We start from the raw sequence: 16,028 nt of genomic DNA, 5'->3' as shown, positions 1-16,028 counted from the left end.
AAGGGATATTTTTATCAACATGCGACCTCTAAACAAAAGTTTCCTTTAAGACAAATATTTTATTTGCTCCAAAGCATTATTTAATCTAATTTTATATTTTAATGTTTATTAATAAACATTAAATAAATAAATTTATTAATAATAAATAAATAAATAATAGATCAAATTATTAATAAAAGTTTCACAGCAAAGAATCTAGTTCAGCATTTTTCTAAACTTACTTTCCAGACAAAATGCTGGTATGTGGTTGATTAATCAAACTCTTCTGGGATTATATTCCAACCTCCCATGATTAATTCTTTAACTACATGGATCTTTACATTCCAAGAACTTACTGGAGAATTAAAGGAACTTGAATGTTGGCAGTCAAATCAAAATGTAGTAAAATAAAAAAGCTGCTAAATGATAACTATGTCCCTATATTAAATGATTTGACAAATAGGGTAGTTCTTGATTGGTGACTATAATTATATTTCAAATAATCGCTTTTAAATGCTATTAGTTTTATTAGTTGTATCCATTTCAAGGGAGAGCCAACTGGTCAAGTTTTAGGCAATAAGGCCTAATAAAGAAATTAGCTGTATAATTAAGACAATAATCCAACCATATCCATAATCACTCTGATGATGATACTAACAAAGGAATACCAAATTAAAGTCTTAAAATTTCACAATAAGGAAATTTGGAACTTTTAAACTTTTCCCTGACTTGTTCTAGTTGGTCCTGGGGTTAAGAATCAGAAGGAGTAGGAGGCAGCAATAAAGAGACAAATTAAGCTTGGACATAAACTAGATGTTCTAATGAATGGGCTGCTTCAAGGATTAGAGAGTTTGTTCTGGAGATCTTCATGTAGATCTGGATGACCAGAAATGTTGAAGAGGAGATTCATTTTCTGGTGAGAGTTGTATTGGGTGGACACTGAAATGCCTTCCAATTACAAAAAATGAAATTTTCCTTGCCTCACAAAACCTTATATTGTCTTAGGGAAAATCAAATGTAAATTGCAAATAAAACATACATTTTACATATACTGTGTTATATATTAATACTATGTATTACATTGATACTACCTATTATAGAGTAATATTCCATGTATGCACACCTATGTGTATACATATTTATGTTTGTGTGTGTATACACACACACATGCACATGTATATACACACACATATCACAATAAAAGGAGGAAGGGAAACTAAGAAGGAATCAGGGAAAACCTCTTTCAGGAGACAGTACTTGGTTAAGCATTGAAGGCTCTAGGTCTCCAAGAATCAGAAGTAAGGTGGGAGAACATACTGGGAATATATTTACAACTTGTGTAAATATATAGAGGCCATAGCCTGAACATTCAGTATACTATAGCTATACTTGTAAAGCAAGCAAGCCAGTTTGGCTAAAGTATAAAGTTCATGAGAAGGAACGATGTTTATGTAATCATCCTGAAAGGGTGGGTTGTAAGGAATAGTTAGGAATATCAATTTGGCAGCTGTGAGGAATCTGAATTAGAGGGATAACTGGAAACAAATCAATTAAGTCACATGAGATAATGAAAGCTCACATTAAAGTAGAAATGGTTAAAAAATTTTAAAAAGATGGATGTTGAATATATTAAGTAGAATCAACAAGATTGGCAAATTTATGTTATGGGGAGTGTGTTTATGAATAAGAGTAAACCCATGTCAATTTCTACATGACAAATCAGAATAAAAGAAAGAATGATGCAGGGAAGGGGCTTTTTCAGGGGAGGGTAGAGAGGGATGGACGACTTAAGGTATGAGATGAGAACTTTTTTTAGCCAATTTAAATTTGAGGGTCCTATGGGACAATCAGGTGGAAATATCAAGCAGGAAGGCGGAATTGCAGGACCAGAACTCCTGGTGGAGGGCTGTCTATAATAGACAAGGGAGTCATCTACACGAAAATAATTGAATCCATGAGAGCTTACGACAGCATTAAGAGTAAAAAGAGGAGGGATGCACAACAGAACCCTGAGACATGACCATGCAGAAGGGGATGCACATGGATGGTCAATTTACTAAAGAGATGGAGGATTAGTCTGACAAAAAGGTAGGGAACCACAACAGAAGAATGTCATGAAAGCCCAGTGAGCAGAATACATGCAGAAATGAGGTGAGGAATGTTGCCCACAAACTGTGTAGAGTCATCAGTACCACATCTTCAAGACAGTGAGATGTGAAAAAAAGTCACTGGATTTATCAAAAGAGATTTTGGTGATCTCCCTGAGGTTTTAAGCCGGAGTGCAGGGAATTGAGACATGTGAAGCAATAAAGTAAAGGAAAGAAGTGGATGGATTTTGGTTTCACGAGTTTGGTTGTAAAAGGGAAGAAAGCTGCAGGAAAAATAACTTGAGGAGACAGGTTCAATGAAAAGTTTCTTAAAGATGGGGCAGATATAAGCAAATTTGGAAATGATAGTTATGGAGAAAATAAAAACTAGGAGAGGAGATAATTGAAGCGTTAAGTGCCTAGAGGATATGAGGATAATAGAACACTGAACAGTTAGTAGGACAGGACTACATTCTTTCAAGACGCAAGCAAATGAGCATAGAATGTTGATGAGATAAAGAGTGGAAATGTGGAGGAAAGAGAGCTCCCAGTTCCAACAGCCTTAACTTTTTTCAGCACAACATACTGAAATTTTTGCAGAAAGAAAGAAGGTAGTGGTATAGAAGGCTTTAGAAAAGAATTGCTGGTATGGGAAGCATGGCAGTATCCATCCCAGAAGAGGAAAAGACTGAAATGTAGCAGATATAATTGAGCTCAAAAACCAAATTTGAACCAGATTCAGGCTGTCTATTCTGGAGTACTAAGTGATGATAAACTTAAGAGGCAGCATACTCTAAAGCAGTGGTTCTCAAATTTTTGTTTATCTGGATTATATTTATAGACATTTACCATCTTGGAAATAAAAACTATTTTTGAATTTGTAGACCCTCTAAAAGGGTTTCAGAGATCCCCAGGATTCTCTAGACCATACTTTTGAGAACCACTGCTCTAAAGTATGATCTAACATATCTAATATTGAATTTTAAATACCCATCAACAGTTAAATGACCACTGGCAAATCACAACTTCTAAGTATTCCATATCTGTAGTAGCTACCTGAAGCACTGTAAAAAATGAAATCATTTTGCAAACCCTGAAGCATTGTATAAATGTTTACTATTGCTCACAAGCCTTTTCTCCTTATCAAAAATCAGTCATGTTTATATTAAAGACTGTCATAAATTATACCTGAGAACAACGAACTCTTTTAAAATGCAAATGACACCACAAGATCACAGAATTTCAGGCTTGAAGGCCCTCAGAGTCCATCTACTGCAATCTCTAATTGCACAGAAATCACCTTCACAATATTGTCAAGCAGGCATCTGTCCTTCAATTGATAATATCTCATTAAGGGTACCCACTGCTTAATAAAGCAGTTCATTTTTGGATAGTTTCAATTTTTCTTACATCAAGCTTCAATATACTTTTGTAAATTTTCAACTATAGCTTCTAATTTTGACCTGAGAAGAAAAATGAGCCTAATCTCTCTTCAATGTTTCCAGTACCTGAAGATAATTATCACTTTCTCTTTGCCCCCTCCCCTCCTTTCTCTTTCTCAGCCTAAACAGATAAGGTTCCTTTACCTTAGACCAACCATGAAATATTCAGTTTTTATTATATATAATCAGTTTCATAGAAACTGACATTATCTGCAGTTATTCAATTTTTCCAATTAACCAATCCTCAACATAAAAAATATGTCTTAATTTTTTTTTTTACAAGCGTTGCTTACAAAAAAGGAAAAAATAGATATTACAATTCTTGTAGCAGCTTTTCAAATTTAGGTAAAACACTGATTCACTTAACATTTTTACTAAATTCTGAAAACACGGCATAAGATTTATAGTTTTTAGTTTTTCAAACTTCAGAACTATTTTCTCAGTGGTAATCTGTTAGATGTTACAAGGCATATAAAGGGACTGAACTCAACAAGTATGGTCTGTCTTAAAATTAATCATTTGCTTCCCTGCTAAGAATGAAAGGGAAAAAAAAGATTTTTTTTTTTTTTGTTTACTTGGTATTTCTTAAAAAGAAATGACCAGTATGCTGAAGACGACAGTTCCTCGTGCTTTTCAACCACTTCATTAATTTTGTATTTATTCATTTTTTGTCATTTTTATCTATCATAAATGAAGCATTCAGTATAACTACTGAGATCATTAGATTTTAAGTTGGAGAGGAAAAAAAGTCCATTACTTATAATTTTAAGTAAATTTAAATTTTCTTTAAAAATGTTTTAATCATCTTTAAAAAAAAAAAAACTGACATGTGTTTCTTAACTTAGATCTAAAAATGATATTGCAAAGTCCCAAGGATAGTCTAGGATTTTGTTAAATACATTGTTTTCTTAAATTCACATGAAAATTGGCTATTGACAAATTATTGAGAGCAGATTGAAAGAGAAAAACATGACCTTGAGTTCTTACAAAATTCAATGTCCAATTAAAAGACTAGTAATATGTGATCTCTTTTGCTTGTCTCTGCCTCCTTGAAAGTTCAGACTAGAAGGGCAGCTAGGTGGTGCAATAGATAGAATACCAGCCCTGAAGTCAGGAGACCAGAGTTCAAATATGATGTCAGCACTTATCATTTCCTGGCTGTGTGACCCTGGGCAAGTCACTTAACTCCAATTACCTCAGCCAAAAAAAAAAAAAAAAAAAGTTTAGTTTGCAACAGTAGCTCTTCTCTTGGGGTGCACAAACTTTTTCAAAAATATTTTGATAATGTATTTCAACAAATGGTTTCTTTTATAATCCTATACATTTTATAGATTTTAAAAACATTCTGAGAAATATCTGAGAAGATTGCTAACAGGGTCTGCGACATAAAAGATTAAGAAACCTTGATCTAGAAGGAAGATGAGATGAAAGAGGATGATTTATACAAGAATATACCCAACTATTCATAATACATGTTTATAAAATCATTCAGTGCCCTTCTGAGGGAAAATCAGAAATGTATTTTCTAGCTCTTGGTCCCAAGAGGTAGATTCACCTAAGTCAACTGGTGTTAATAGGAGATATAAAAATGATAAACTCCACAGTTTTGGGTTTTTTTTTAATTTTAAAGTTATCTTATTCTTTCTCAGCCACAGAGCAATAGGAAAATCTTAACCCCTTCTATCCAATGACCATTAGTTGAGCAAATATGCATTATGAACTAGAAAAAACTGGAAGAGGTGATAGTCCTTCAGAGAGTATTTGTAGTAATTTCATAGGTTAAAAAGCAATGTTCTTTGAATTTGGAATTCATCTGTTGTGTTTAAAAGTAAATAAAATGCCCCTCAGTCCATTTTTTCCCCAAGTGCACAGTAAAAGCCCTACATGTTTCTACTCATTAAGAGATTAATATAGAGAACTGCACATGAAGGAGACAGAACTGGCTTTTTCTCTTTACTTTACTTGTTTTTCCTATATTGCTGTCACAATTCCAACCCACAAGATTCTGTATGGAAGAGTAATCTTCTTGGCCCACTAGTTTGCCTTAAAATATTATTGTTCCAGAGACTTAAAAAGAAAAAAATCGATGGTCCTTTGTTGTGTCCCTGAACATATTGGAAATCAAAGAAGAATCTGAATCATCACCACCTTTGGGAGACGTGAATCAGCTAAATATTTTCACAAGCTAAAAAAGCTTATGAAGGAATTTTTTAAAAAGTAAAAGTCCAACTATATAACTTTATCTTGAAGGGAAGGAAAATATTTCTGAAAACATAATACACATCAAATTTTCCTCCCAATCCCATAAGAGTTAAGCATTATTAAATGCTTTTCTTAAAACAGTACTGGAATAGTTTTCATGGAAAGTTGAGAGAAAGGGAATGTGGATATATAGTTGGAATGGATAAGGTGACAAGCCCAAGAGTACCTGGCAGATCTGGCAAACCCAGAAGCTACTAATGCAACAAATTTGAATATTTTACATAACATGTAAGACGACAGTAAAACCAAACACATTTGGTTCAAATATTTTAAATGAAAGTAAATTTTTAGAATTTACAGAGTATTTTGAAGATAATGGAAAATCAGCATATTCAAGTGAATAACATTCAAGGTTGTAGAATACTTTTCAAATATATTTTGCATTTATGCTTAAGTTTACTAAAAATTACGACATCATGAAGTTAGTGTAATCAAATTTCACTGTATTGCATGGAAGTGATATTACAGCATATTTACGTGTTACATGGCAATCAAGAAAGTACTTATACAGCAATCATAATAATGTCACAGTATATTCCCATCATCCTGACATCATAACATCATGCTTCCATTACATTTTGAATCACACTTGCAGTCATGTCATGCTAATGTCACAAGCTGAATCATACAATGTGCATTTTAGAGTAATAACACTCAGTAGTCACATTTTTGGAACTTCTTACATTGAAGTATTTAATGCAATAGCATCCAATTTTGTTTTTTATGTAACATTTTAATAGAAAACATGTAAATTACTTGTTTTACAGTGGCCATACAGAGCAAAAAAATATCAATCACAAAAATGTCACTTAAGAAATGTAAATAACAACTAGATCACTTATATACAACAATTGTTCTAAATGTAATACTTTTTCTTAACATGACAATTACGTTCCACTTCTGTGGAGACAAATGCACACATGCAAAATATATTTCAATAAAAGATCTTGTCAGTTAAACAACCTTTACTTGTTTTATTCACTATAATGAATGTTGATTTTCATATGATGTTAGGCTTGGAAGTTTTTAATTAGTGTTTGAATTTCTATTTAAGCACATCTGTGACCATTTGTTGTCATGTATTCCCCCGGAGTAATATCTTGTATTTTATGAAATATCTTTTTAAAGTTTTTAGTTATCCTAATTAAACTAAGGTTCAATATTTAAACCCTGCTTTAAAATACTCTTTCTAGAAGTAATCAGGGAATAGCTGATGAACAGAAATTGAGGAAAATGGTGAATAAACAAAAGAGCAATATTTTAAGGATTATTATTAAATACAGAATGGCTATTTAAGTGATTTTAAGAAGTATCAAATTCTCTCTACCCAATGAAAATTGCATAACAAAAATTAAGTTAAAATATAAAACCAACCACATTTAAACTATACTTTTCTAAGGATAAATAAATTTCTTATGATTCTGTACAATTCTAGAAACTAGATAAACCACAGGAAATGAAATGCTTAAATTCCTTAAAAGGAAAAACATCATGGATTCAGAAAACTGATGATGAAGAAAAAACAAAAAGGACACTAATTGTCACATAATTTTTTTTGGGGGGGGGGAAGGAGTCCTTATGAATTAATTTCTTCTTTCACATTGTGGTTGATGAATTACAACCAGAAAAACATAAATCTGACTTTATATTCCTACTTTTGTTTGGGCAGTTTCTGGACCACGTGAATGAAGCCACTCACCCATGTTTAACAATTATTAGCCCTATGGAATAGCTTCCAACTTTTAAAGCTCAAATACTGGACAAAATACAAAATGAGGAAAACAAAAGAAAAAAAAAAGTAGAAGTGTGCATGGTTGGGTTAATTTCCTAAATAAACATTAGGATCTGCTATGGAGATGTATTTGGATCACTTTCTATTCATTTATCATGATTCTCAGGAAACTAATAACAGGATTAAGCCATTGAGTGAAAATACTAGTGGACAGAACAGTAAGCAGATTTTAAGAGATGCAAATGAAACAACAGAAGCATGTACAGCTATGTCCTTCCTTATGTCTAGTGTCTGAGCTCCCTTTCCTAATCACTAACTTAACATCTGAATGGTATCAGTCTTTTTTTTTTTTTTTTTTTTTTTTTTTTTAAAGAGAGAAAAAAGGACAGGAATAAGGAATGGCATATATTAGCATTATATGGCATATATTAACCACTAAACTTGTTCAAGATTTAACATTTAAGTTTTGATGAAGTGACATTTCAGTTTGGAGTAATCTATATTCAACTTTAACTTAAAAACAGCAATGTTTTCCTCATCCCATTCTTTCCTCTTTGTGCTGCCAGTCTACTAATTGTATGTCTCCCTAAATGTCTTATAGACAGGAGAACTAAGAATATGCTTTTCCTTCAAACTTCCATGAAGACAAGAAAAAAGTAAAGGAGGCAGATGTTCTCTTTTAAAATTAAAGTGTTATACAACATGACTCTGTTCTGTCACCTAAAATCTACCTAAAGCAGAAAGATTGTTCTTTGAATTGTATGGCTCTAAAGGGCACACCAATATAACACTATGGAAAATGAGAGGGAGACCCTTTTTAATGGTGGGAATACCTGCTCAAAGGATCTACAATGTGGAAGAAACCAAACCTCCAAATTTGAATGTTCATTTCCTTAACTAAATTGTTAGAAAAATCACAGCTGGCCTGGGGAAGGGAGAAATTCATTTCTTTTGCTTTCTGTAAAGTTAGAGGATGACAACCATTGACCTTTAGGGGTCACCTAATCCAATCCCTTCGTTTTTACAGGTATGGAAACTGGGGTCCAGGCAAGGGAAGTGACTTGGCCCAAATCACACCAACAGGCTCTAGATTAGGAGATCTTCAGTGCCCAGAGCAGGCAATGCATGAAGCCTGTGTTCAGGCTGGCAGGGCCAGGCTCCCAGGAATCTCCAATTTAGGTTGAGGTAGAGGGGTGAGGAACGAAGAATATCTGGTAGAAGAGGGGAAGAAAAAGGTATTTCAGATGTGGGGAGGGATAAGGGAAGTTCCGGCTGGGGGGCGGGGTGACTGAAAATAGGAAGAACATCTAAGGTTGGAGAGAAGCCTGGGGACAAGTGCAGAATATCCCATATTGATGGAGAGTGAGGAGCATCTCAGTCTGGGCTGGAAAGATCATCTAAGGGGGTGGGGGGGAAATTGGGGGGAGAGAAGGGAGAAGAGGGATGGTGCAGGTGGGGAGAAGGCTGGTAGGGAAGAAACGTTTAGGGGAAAAGAATAACTCAGACTGGTGAGGGAAGAACATCTGGGAAGGCGAGCACACCTGGGGGAGGAAGAACATTTAGGAGGGAGAGAACCTGTCAGACGGGGGGAAAAGAGAATATGGGGGGAAGCATCAATCACTTGGGAAAGAGAAACCCTCTCCAGCTGGGAGGAAGGGCATCAGGGGGAAAAGAACCACTCAGAGGGGGGGAGGAGAACATCTGGGAGATCAGAACCTCTCAGGCTGGAACATCCCTGTGCTCTTTGACCCTCACTTTCTTCTTTCCCAAGGCCATCCCCGACCTCGGGCCGCCTTCCCTCCTTCCCCTCCCTCCGCCGGGCGCGGATCTCCGCTCCGAACGACCGACCGACCTAAGAGCTGGTCCAGGGCCGGGAGACCGGCAGACACTAGCAGCTGTCCATTCCGTACCGACGGTCGCGTCCCCGCAATGGAGCGCCACCGAACGCCGCCGCCGCTTCCAGGCGCGGGACTCTTCCTGCGGAAACTACATTTGCCGCCGCTGTCCGTCTCGTCATCTGCCGCCGCCGCTGCCATAGCTGTCGGGTCCCCTGTTTCCCCTTTGCTTGCAGCGTAAAAGCCGGTTGTCAAGGCCGCCATCTTGTTTCTCTCCCGTGTTGACCCAAGCGGAACTCTGGGAGCCTAGCCGTGACCCTCCTCCGCCTCGCTCCGCCCAACGCAACACATCCAGCCAATGGAAACAGGGTTTTCTCCTTCCAAACACCAATCAGAAAGCGTGTTGCTGAGATGTGGGATTGGCTCGTGGACTTGTGGATGCCTGCCTGGCCCAGGTGAGAGAGAGTTAGGGCTAGAGAGCCGAGAGTCGGGTGAGGGGATTTGGGGGAACCTGGAGGGCGAGCGAGAGGGGGAAGCTGCTGTCTAGGCCTGTTAAGGGTCGAGGCAGAGATCCCGAAGTAAAGAAGGCGTGGAGGGAGGGTTGCCCTCGCTCCGCATAGACATCTGCACAGTCTTCCGTCACCCCGGCGCGGGGAGGGGGTGCCGCCGCTTCTGGGCCCTTTCTCGTCACCTTTAGTCGGGTCTTGGATGCCCGAGGACACTTGGTTAGAAACTTGGGTCGGGATTCCGATGGAAAAACTCCTGTTTTCCGCTTGGTTGAGCCGGGACCTTGGAATGAAAAAAACCTTGAACTTGGGACTGGTGGAGAATGTGACTTTGGAGGGAGGGGAGAAGGGCAGGACTTGGGAGTTATCATACCGGTATGGAAACTCCCTCCACTATTGCCGATTCTCGTCTTAACATTTGTTGTCTGTAACTTAGAGTGAATGGTGGGCATAAACTTAAGTGACTTCCTACTGGCTGACCGCGGTCGTGCGTCCCATGGTCGGGGGGGAGGGAGAGAAAGAGCCGCATGGGGTCCTCCGGACTCCCTAGCCCTGAACTCCCTGCTGACCTCTCCTAAAACCAAGGAAACCACCTGACCAAGCCCTCTTCTTAGCAGGAGCCCCTCGTAGTTAATTTTAATTAGTATTTCTGAAACACTTGGAGATCCTCCGGTGAGGAGGTGTGTGAATGATAAGTGTTATCCTGACGGAGCCTCGTTCACACATTTAATTATCTTTTGCTGTTAACGCAGCTGCAAACAACCAAAATACTTTTTGGTGTTTTTCCCCCAAAATTGATATAAAAGAATTAGAAGTTTGTGTATTTTCCTTCGTGGTTATCTGTGAACTTTGAACTGTGAGCTGCCTCATTAGAATAGAGAATTTATAATGTGTGAAAAATTCCGTATATAATTTGTGCGTGTATGGTTCCTTTTTTTTCTTTTCCCCTCCAAAATGAGCTTCCTTCCTTCCTTCCTCCTCCCTCCCTCCCTCCCTCCCTCCCTCCCTCCCTCCCTCCCTCCCTCCCTCCCTCCCTCCCTCCCTCCCTCCCTCCCTCCCTCCCTCCCTCCCTCCCTCCCTTCTGTTGGTTGGGTGCTGTTTTGGAAATTTCACCAACACCAAATGTCTCTTAAGTTCCTGAAGCACTCTGCTTGTTATTTGAGAGGATGTACAAATGATGTCAAAAAACTATTCACCCTCCAAACTTGGGAGAGATAATATTGCACACATGATAAATATGGCATTAGAGAGCAATATAGGTGAAATTATGCTTAATACAAAACAAAACATACTGAACTAAAATTTGTGCTACAAACTTAATGTAACATTGAGATAAACCTCAGAGGGCATCAATTCAGAGTATATAAGCTAGTGATCAATAGTGTTTTAATAACCTTAAAATGTTTGTCCCAAAATAATTTTGGATAATACTCTTAACATGCTTTTAATTTAAAAAACAGGAGGTCTTCCTGTCTTGAGTCTTAACTTCCTTTGGGTTTTGGTTATTTAAATTTTGGGCGATTACTATAACTAATGGGATCCCCTCAACTTTCAGTTTAGGTGGAGAAACAATAGATATATTTGTATTGAAGCATTATTGAAATCATAGGGCTAGGGCCTACACTTATGATTTCATTGTTATCAGGAACTCTTCTCTGAGTTCTACCAAAGCAGAACCACCCATCTCTTCCTAGAGCACTGAGAAATAAAGTTACATGCCCCCTCACACATCCTGTATGTAAGGTGCCAGAGAATGGCCTTGAATCCACATCTTCTTTCCTTTGAGGTTAATTATCCATTATGTCTGGTTATCATAGGAATATATAAAGTTGATCTTTCATGATTTGTCCAGTTGGTAAAACCTTTTAAAATAAACATGATTAAAAAGTAATTTGAGAAAGGAGGTTTTAGTAAGTGAATCCTGAAAATTTTTACAAAGGAGATAGCATCTGAACTTAATCTTGAAGGAAGATGAATTGATTCTTAAAAGTTCAAGATGAAGTAGCACACTGAAACATTGTGCTAAGTTTCTTGAACTATGCAATTAAAATTAAAATGTTCTCTGCATATCTGTAGTTTTAATGGTTTTCACTATGTTGTAAGAATTGTAAAACAAAATGTGTCAAGCCAAAGAATTTGTATTTTATTCAGAATAAATAATGGGAAAACTTCTGAAGATTTTTGAGCTGGTGAGTGATATGGTCATACATATATTTTAGTAAGATTATTTTGGCAGCTTTCTGACAGATGAATTGCTAGGGGAGCAGAGAGCTGTTAGGAAGCTAATGAAGATAAAGTTCAGAATTTGCTTATAAAGTTCAAGTCTAATAATGAACAAAACTCATTTGCAAAGTTCCATCCAGTATTTTGAAATGATATTTAGTATTCTTTGATTTCAAATATGCTATGGTATTTTGGATTTGTGATTTTATATGGCACATTTTCAGTTATTGCAGATTACAATTCATATATAGTTTCTTCTATCTGATTATTCATGTCATTTACATAGGATCTGCCTAAAGCACCGATGGCCTTTCTTTGCAACTTTTAATGTTATGGATTGAAAAATAAGTTTTCAGTGGATTTATGCTATGCATTATGCTAAAACCTGGGAATGCAAAATGAGGTAAAAGATAGTCCTTGCCTTCAAAGATCTCACAATTTAATGGGAAAAACAAGAAGCAAACAAATATGTACAATCTTATTTATATTATTTCTTTATAGATGTTGCCTAAAATGAAAAAACTATTTTTCCTTATTCTTTCTATAAGCCTGTTTTACTGATTTCTTTGGTTACCGCAGATAGAATTCCTCTAGGTTTTGTTTAAATGTTGCTGACCTCTTTGCTTTCCCATGACTGCTAACTTTGAAACCTATTCCAATGGAGGTTACTTTTCCTTCTTGTCCTTTCAGTGTTTCAGGCATGATTCACCAGTCAATATAAATAAACATTGTCTACAAGGTGCTGGGCACTGCAGAGAATGGGAAAAAAATGCAAGTCTTTTCAAGAATTCATGATCAAATGGGAGAGAGTTTGCATACCATTTTCTATGTATGAAGCTATACAAGAATTGTGAAAAGTAAAATCAACAGGATTTAGCAACAAATTGGATGTGAGAACGAGACAGGAGCAGTGATGGCGATGGCCTCGAAGAGTGGTGGAACCCACTGAAAGTGAAGTTAGGAGAAGGGCAGTGAGGAAGATCATAAGTTGTATTTTGGACAGGTTGAGTGTAAGATGTCAGTGGGATTCCAGTTAGAGCTATCTAATAGACTATTGAAGATGTGAGAAAGGTCCCAAGAGAGAGTAAGACTGGATACATTTGAGACACAGAGAAGATAATTTAATCTATTAAAGCTAATGAGATCACCTTGTAGGAGTAGAGAAAAGAAAGGCTCAGAACAGAGCCTTGGAGGATCTCTATTATCAATGGCTATGATCTGTTCTTAACAGGTATGACCTGGGTGAAATTCAGAAAAGGAGGAGTGGTTCAAGAGTTGGATAAAAGCGTGGTATCAAAAAACCTAGAGAGTAGTGTTCTCAGCCTTGGTACTCCCATCTCCTCTACTTCTGATTGGAGGTTGGAGCCATGAACTCCCAAATCTCTATTTAACAAGAACACACATTTCATTTCAAATCCTGGCTTCACAATTTTGAGACTTTTCTCTCTAGTCTCCACTTTTGCCCTTTCTCCCAGATTTTTGGCTTCCATATATGTCTTATACCTATTATATGGTAAGCTCCTTGGGGGACAAGGACTGTCTTTGTATTTTGTATTTGCATCCCATGGTGTTTAGCATGTTACCTGACTCATGGTTGGTGCATTTATTTATTTAGGGGATAGAAGAGAGGAAATATAGAAATATAAAAGAGGGAAGAGACAGCAGTTAATGGTGTCAAAACCTGCAGAAAGGTCTGTAAAGATGAAGATTGAGAAAAGACTGCTAGATTTGGCAGTTTATAAATGATAACTTTGGAGAGAGCAGTTTTATTTGAACAATGAGTTTGAAAGTCAGTTTGTAGAAATGAGAATAAGAGGGAAAGTCATTGGAGGCATTTTTTTTTGATGGCCGCTTCAAGAAATTGGCTGCAGAAGAGAGTAAACAATACTTTGTCCTTCATTCTCAAAGAGGATCCTGACATCAGAGAAGTGATGCCATGACATACAAGGAATTGGGTTTAAATGAGGGAGGCTGGGCAAGGTCACTTGCCTCACTTTCTCCAGAGCCACTTAGGTCTAATGGCAAGATCTAGATGACTGGAGATGGCCCTGGATGAAATCCAGAGTGAGGATGAGTGGATCAGATAAGGTTTTTTGGAGGCTGAAAAAATGAATGCATTTGCAGGTAACTAAAAGCTGTCTACAAATAACTAAATATAAGCTATATGCACTGTATGTTCAAAATATTAGTCAAAAAGTAGTATTATAAGTTCATGAGATGTGCTTTGCAACTGGATTTATTAGAAGTGAAATTAAAATTCCTGTAGAATCTTAATGGTACTGCAGAGAGTTCACAATCCAAACTAAAGCTTGCCTATTTATGAGATTACAGCAAAGGAAGGAGGAAGAAACAAATCTAAATGAGAGTAGCCAAGGAAGAAGAAAGGAGAGCTAAGAATGGGAAAAAGATGGAACCTCTGCTTAGGGAAGGAGTTAGGCAGTGACAAAAGCGGCATTCTTTTCCCTTGCAAACTGCTAGGTTGCTTATCCACAAGGTTCTCAATTGCTAAGTAATTTATCAGCCTGGTGCAGACTGGTGTTTTGACTTCTAAGGATAAGCAGGGAGTCTAGCTTGATTTCAAACCTACACTTAGGAAAGGAGAGGCTTCATCCTTGATGTTCCATGCCTCTTGCATGGCTCTTGGTCCAGTTTTATTGGAAAATATATCAACTCAAAAGGACAAATTCAGGGGGCCCCTTAACAGGTAATCTCAGAGGGCAAGCAATAAAGGGGTGAGCAGCTGTAGGGGGACCTCCTGCAAAAGATGGGATTGGAATTGAATTTGGAAAGAAGTCAGGAAGCTACCAGGTGGAAATGAGGATGTGCATTCTAGAGCTGAGGAAAGGAGATTGCTGCATACAAGTAATAGCAAGTCCAGGATAGTTTGATCATAGAATATATCAGAAGAGGAAAGTGTAAGATTAGAAAGGGAAGAGGGGCCAGATTGTGAAGGACTTTAAATGCCAGTCAGAAGACTATATTTGGTCTGGAGGTGATAAAGAGCCACTGCAGTTTATTGAATGAGGGATCATATGATTGGTCTTGTGCATTTAATGGAAGGTAGGTTGGAGTGGGTAGACTTGTAGCATATTATCAAGTAAGAATTGACTACCAAAAATTGTAAATGATAGCAAAGACATATATTACCAAAAGAGATGACTTAAAGATTGAAAGATAAGAGAGCTGGCATTTATTTCCGTAGCTACTTATGTAATGATATCTAGTCATCCTTTTTCGAACCTTAAACTTGAATTAATTTTACCATTTACCCATCTATTCTGCTTAAATGCCTATGAAGGAACTTGTTCAACAGTGCTGACCAGGTCCATTTCAGATTTGTTATAATCTCGACTGTACCATACCTCTTACAGAACAATATTTTTACTTTTTCTTGATTGAGTCTTTATACCTCTTTGCTCAATTTCTGATCCATATCTTTTCTCCTTTGCCACTCCTCTCTCAATAGAGGCCTCAATTTATACTTTACTGAAAAAATTCAGTCCTTTCATTGAAAGGCTTCTCTTTTCCTCAATTCTTTATTTCAAATTATCTTAATATCATAGGTGAATGATTAATGCATCACCTGGACCTACTTAAATCTGTCATCTTTTCTCACCAACATATTGGTGAGAATATATCTCACATCATATCTTTGGGAAGGAGTGAGCATTTATGTAAAGAAACCTACCAGGAAGGCACATAAACAAGGAAGACTTATGTTCTAGGACAGTTCACAACTTTGAATTGTAGGCCTTAATGTCTTTCCTTCAATTGTACTACGGGAAGCTGCTTTTCTACTAAAGGGTTCCTTTCTGATATACACTGCTATCCTGCTGAGCAAATCTACTAGTCTTCTACTCTAGAATTGCTGAAGCAGTGAAAGGCCCTTTTAACTCAACTCTTTAAAAGGTGCTGAGGAACTGCTAAGTTATTGTAATGATAAACAGTTCTTTAAACTAAAG

The 16,028-nt window shown here is 37.1% G+C and overlaps 2 protein-coding genes across 5 annotated transcripts in view; one reads left to right on the top strand and one right to left on the bottom strand.

Annotated features, from left to right (window-relative positions):
- Positions 1 to 9,688, bottom strand: part of ELP4 (elongator acetyltransferase complex subunit 4) — a 242,451-nt gene extending 232,763 nt beyond the window's left edge. The window contains exon 1 of the mRNA XM_051964763.1: positions 9,355 to 9,688. Within this exon, the coding sequence (XP_051820723.1) occupies positions 9,355 to 9,601 (247 nt within the window). The 5' untranslated portion in view covers positions 9,602 to 9,688. The remainder of the gene's footprint in view (positions 1 to 9,354) is intronic.
- A 66-nt stretch (positions 9,689 to 9,754) lies between these two features.
- Positions 9,755 to 16,028, top strand: part of IMMP1L (inner mitochondrial membrane peptidase subunit 1) — a 91,549-nt gene continuing 85,275 nt past the window's right edge. The window contains exon 1 of one of the 4 annotated variants that reach the window (XM_051964766.1): positions 9,755 to 9,792. The gene's annotated coding sequence lies outside the window, so the exon portion shown is untranslated. The remainder of the gene's footprint in view (positions 9,793 to 16,028) is intronic. The other 3 variants (XM_051964764.1, XM_051964767.1, XM_051964765.1) reach the window with 3 other exon arrangements.

Source organism: Antechinus flavipes, chromosome 6 (genome assembly GCF_016432865.1).
Source record: "Antechinus flavipes isolate AdamAnt ecotype Samford, QLD, Australia chromosome 6, AdamAnt_v2, whole genome shotgun sequence".
NCBI lineage: Eukaryota > Metazoa > Chordata > Mammalia > Dasyuromorphia > Dasyuridae > Antechinus > Antechinus flavipes.
Note: the sequence above shows the minus strand (reverse complement) of the source record. Positions and strands in the feature narration are given on the sequence as shown.